The sequence below is a fragment of the Penaeus chinensis genome, chromosome 40, assembly GCF_019202785.1.
Source record: "Penaeus chinensis breed Huanghai No. 1 chromosome 40, ASM1920278v2, whole genome shotgun sequence".
Lineage (NCBI taxonomy): Eukaryota > Metazoa > Arthropoda > Malacostraca > Decapoda > Penaeidae > Penaeus > Penaeus chinensis.
This window is the reverse complement of record NC_061858.1, coordinates 26,137,279-26,141,544: the sequence shown is the minus strand read 5'-3', so window position 1 is coordinate 26,141,544 and position 4,266 is coordinate 26,137,279. Positions and strand designations below refer to the sequence as shown.

General features: G+C 34.1%; 1 protein-coding gene across 3 annotated transcripts in view; it reads left to right on the top strand.

Annotated features, from left to right (window-relative positions):
• LOC125046989 overlaps window positions 1-3,775 on the top strand; it is a 31,416-nt gene extending 27,641 nt beyond the window's left edge. For all 3 annotated transcript variants that reach the window (XM_047644997.1, XM_047644998.1, XM_047644996.1), the window contains 2 exons: window positions 536-638; window positions 1,243-3,775. In XM_047644997.1, the coding sequence (XP_047500953.1) occupies window positions 536-638; window positions 1,243-2,042 (903 nt within the window). In that variant the 3' untranslated portion in view covers window positions 2,043-3,775. The remainder of the gene's footprint in view (window positions 1-535; window positions 639-1,242) is intronic.
• Window positions 3,776-4,266: the final 491 nt, after the last annotated feature.

Below are 4,266 nucleotides of genomic sequence, written 5' to 3'. Positions count from 1 at the left end.
TCATCATCATCATCATCTGATAGTTTATATCATCAAACAGCTGTGGCTTGTTTGTTCTTAGAGTAACCTGCATTCTAGACTGTGGAGTGATATTAATGCACACTCGTACATTTGCTTTTCCTCTCGTCCAAATTTAAGCCTATGATTGTATTTTGATTCGGAAACTTTACATAGGAGAAAAGGACATGTAATTCATTTCCTGAATTGAGAGACAATTTTTCAACATTATTATTTTTTCTAGTGTTTCAGATGTAAATGTGTTTTTCTGCTTAATGGTGTCTATGGATTGATTAAGATTTTTTTTTTGAAATTACATGACAACAAAGTTTAAATATCAGTCGCATTTGAATTGTCTAATGTATCTTCACTTTCAAAAGCCGTACTTTCATATCATGTGGCTAATTAGGGCATTTGCTTTGTTGAAGTATGTAGCCCTAAATGTTTCTTTATATGCAAATGATTCCAAATATAATTACAGTAATGACTTTTTGAAAATATTGTTGCAAAAGTGAGTAATGTTCACTGATATTTGCAGATGACTCCATGCGTTGGCTCGATGAGCACACCCCTTTACCCACACTTTGAGTCTCGGCAGATGCTTGGCCCAGGCACCTCACCCTCTGTTTACATCCAACATGGTAAGCAAAGTGGCCTTTTTATGCTATTTTTTTGCGTTCATTGTTATCTATAACATTTTTTTTTTTTTTTTTTTTTTTTCTCCATTGTTGACCATGATTGCAGGAGATTTTTATCTTGATCTTTCTCTTTGTGAGTTGATGAATAATTACTTGTCCTGCGTGAGCATGAATCTGTGAATTTCTTTTTGTACAGTTGCCAAGGACAATTATGAATTAATTTTGAAAGTTATGTATTTAGTGCCTCATTCATGCTAAATGTTTTTTTACAACAATGAAGTATAAATTTCTTAATTCCTTTAAGTTATCATTTGAATTATGAGGTTATATAAAAAGCTTTTACAAACTATCACTTGTGCATGAATGTAGTATCACTTGGTGTGGAATCCTGATTTGTGATTTTGATAAAATTTGATTTGGTTATAATTAGTTTCTTGGAATGGTTGCAGATCTACATAATTTCTTTATATGGCCTATCACACAAATTGACCTTTTCTATGAATTTTGAACACATTTTTCTCTCTGTAATTTTTCTCTGTCAAAAGGGAACCACATCTGTTTCTGAAAGAGTTACTGGTAGTTTAACTCAATTCCCCTCTTCTTGCAGACAATGTAGGTGACTACAACTCTGGGACATGCTCTGTTTTTGGTGGACTGTCTACAACATTTGACCCAGCAGCTCCATATGGGTCCTGTCACAGTTTTCCTCCTTCTGGTGTGGTGGCTCCTCAAGCAGTTGCCCCACAGGTGCCTCCTCAGCCTACCCCTGATGCATATAACTCCCTTTCTAAGTTTGCCAACTCAGCCAACCTGGTGTCTAGTTCTTTTCCGTACTCTGGTGCTGTAGCCCCGGCTCCAGTCAATTGCTCTTATTCTCAAAACAACTTCTGTGTGCCTGGGATGAATGACAACTCAGCTGCTACAGTATTTAGTCCATACCATGAACACGGAGCATCGTCTGCACAAAACTTGTTTAAGACTGGTGTGAACGAGTGCAGTGATTTTCAGCCAAACTTTGAGGCAATTTCTTCCTCTTCTACATCTTCAGACAAGAGCAGCAGATACGTTCCAGCCACATCTTTAGTTGGACCAACCAAAGAGGTGTGTGCAGATTATGCAACAGGAGCGGCCGTGAGTAGTTGCTCTGCTGTTGTGGAAGGAAGCTACAAAGTGGATAGCTCAGTGTCGGATGCATCACATAGCACAGTTGTTTCAGCTTCCAGGCCAGAGCAGCTCCTACCGACCCACCCAATGAGCACAGCCTCCTCAGTGCTCAACTTTGACTCCAGTCACCTTGGCAGCACAAGCAAGGACACTGTCATAAACAGCCAGGCAGATCCACCTGAATCTGCTGAGAACTTAGGGGAAATTGTTAAGAAATCAATGGTTGAGACTGTATCTGCTTAAAGCCTGTGTGGCAAGGGACATTTTGGTTCACAGCTTTAGTTTCTTCTGATAGAGGCATCTAATGACAGAGAAGTAAATAAATATTAGCTATAGGAAGTATTACAGTGAGCTGTCTTATTGTGTGATGAATTTTAGCAGCCTGATTGTAGTACTTTCTATTGTCTTTCATACATTTCATCAATATTTGATGGTTATTTTTACTGCTAAATATTATAATTTACTGTTTTTATTTGTCCCAATGCAAAGAGTCCCAGTTTTTTTAATGTTGATATGCAAATTTTATTTTAAAGTTACAGGAGTACACTATTGCAGAAATGAATAGGTATTTATGCAGCACCACGTCTTAAATTTCACACTGTATAGAAATGCTCAATTATTGGATCCTGTGACAAAGTGCAAGCATACGTTTTCACTATTTCCAGCTCACTTTTATAGAAAATGAGAGAAAAAGAATTTTGTAATACATATATCAAAGTTGTTTTGTACTTGAATAACTATTGGATACAAAGTGTATAGCAAGAATTATTATGTATAAGCCACAGGGGTCATTTCATGTATCTGATGCATTTTTCTTTTGTGATTTAAATATTTAGAAGATAATAGTTTAATAAGGTGTTTTGTTGCTGCATTTATGAATCAGTTTTAGTTAAACTTTTTTTTTTTTTTAGATGTTCTGTAAGAAAAATTTTATTGTTGTTTTAAAATTAAAATTACAGTTGGCCCCAAACCATTCACAAGTGTAGTGTTCCAAAACCCTGCTAAAACTAACTTGTAACTGTTGATAAGCTACTCAATAATTATTAAAAAATTAATGAAAATACATATTTTAAATACAGTACATAAGTGAAATTGTATGTAATATATTGATGCATTAAAAACGGAAAAGGCAAGGAAATAAGAAAGTTATCTTAACAGTGACATACATGCACTGATGCCACCACTTAGATGAAAAGAAAAGTTGAAGGAAGATGCTTATATTTGATGATGTGGCTTATCCTTGTATGTATTTTAATGTACCTACTTGTTAACTATCATCCATATATAATTTTTGTAGTAAAATTTCTCTTGCTTTTTACTGTTATTTATCATGTGATATGTTTTATGTATTTTTGGATTTCACTCATACTTTGCAACATTTTTTTTTTTTTATACATAGTGAGGGGATCATTTGATGTCTTGTTATTTTCTGATAAATAGGCCAAGCATGCAGGTAATCAAGTTTGGTAATATCATGCTTGTGAGGTGATGGGCCAACTGTACTGAGAAATAGAAAATGGAAAGTTTTTCTTCACTGCTGCCAATGTGTCTTATTTTGGTGATTCTCAGTGACATTGAAAGTGGACTTTGCATGAAGTATATGCATAAATATTTTTTCTTACATCTTCCTGTACAATTTTTGCTTTGTAACATCAGATACACTATCATGACTGCCTGTTAATGGGAAACAGAGTCACAGGTTGTTTCTACTTAATCTTATTTATGAAACATGATATTTTAGGGTCTAAACATTTCCTTGCGGTCAAAAAAGGTAATTTAATTGGTTCAATAACTTTTGAATAGCAAAGATCAGTACAGATGAATATTTGTTTAGTTATCAGGAGAACCATAAAAATGACATAAGATGTTTAACTGTTTATATTGTACAGACAGTAAATGTCTTCTGTATATTTCAAGCTCTTTTCAGAAAGTGCGATTTTTTATGTGAAATAATTTTTAAAGGTATATCGTTTGAAGCTTGCTTTTTATTATATCCTCAGTACCAAATCTATATAATGTGACAGCCAGTTTTAGGGAGTGAATACAACTCACATTAAATTGAAAGAAGTTTAACAAAGACAAATAGGAATATATAAAGAGATAAAGTAATTCTCTGCATGTTGCTCACCCTCCTATTTTTAACTGATGTGAGCACACCAGATTGTAAAAGAATTGTGCTACTGGTGGTGTTTATAAGATAGTCCTATTGCATTTCATGACAGATATGGTATATAGCTTTTTTTATATACAAACTGTATTAGGCTTGCTATACTAGTTTATGATGGAGAACTTTCATAAACTGTCTTTTTGAAATAAGAAATAGTTTTCTAAGTAAGAGCTTTTAGATAGGTAAACTTACGGTTAAGTATATCAATCTTAGAGGGATCTTACCTTACAGTACAAAATAGGTGTAGTTGTTATTAGGAGTCAGATGCAGAGTTAGCAGATTTATGATTCAAATATCACA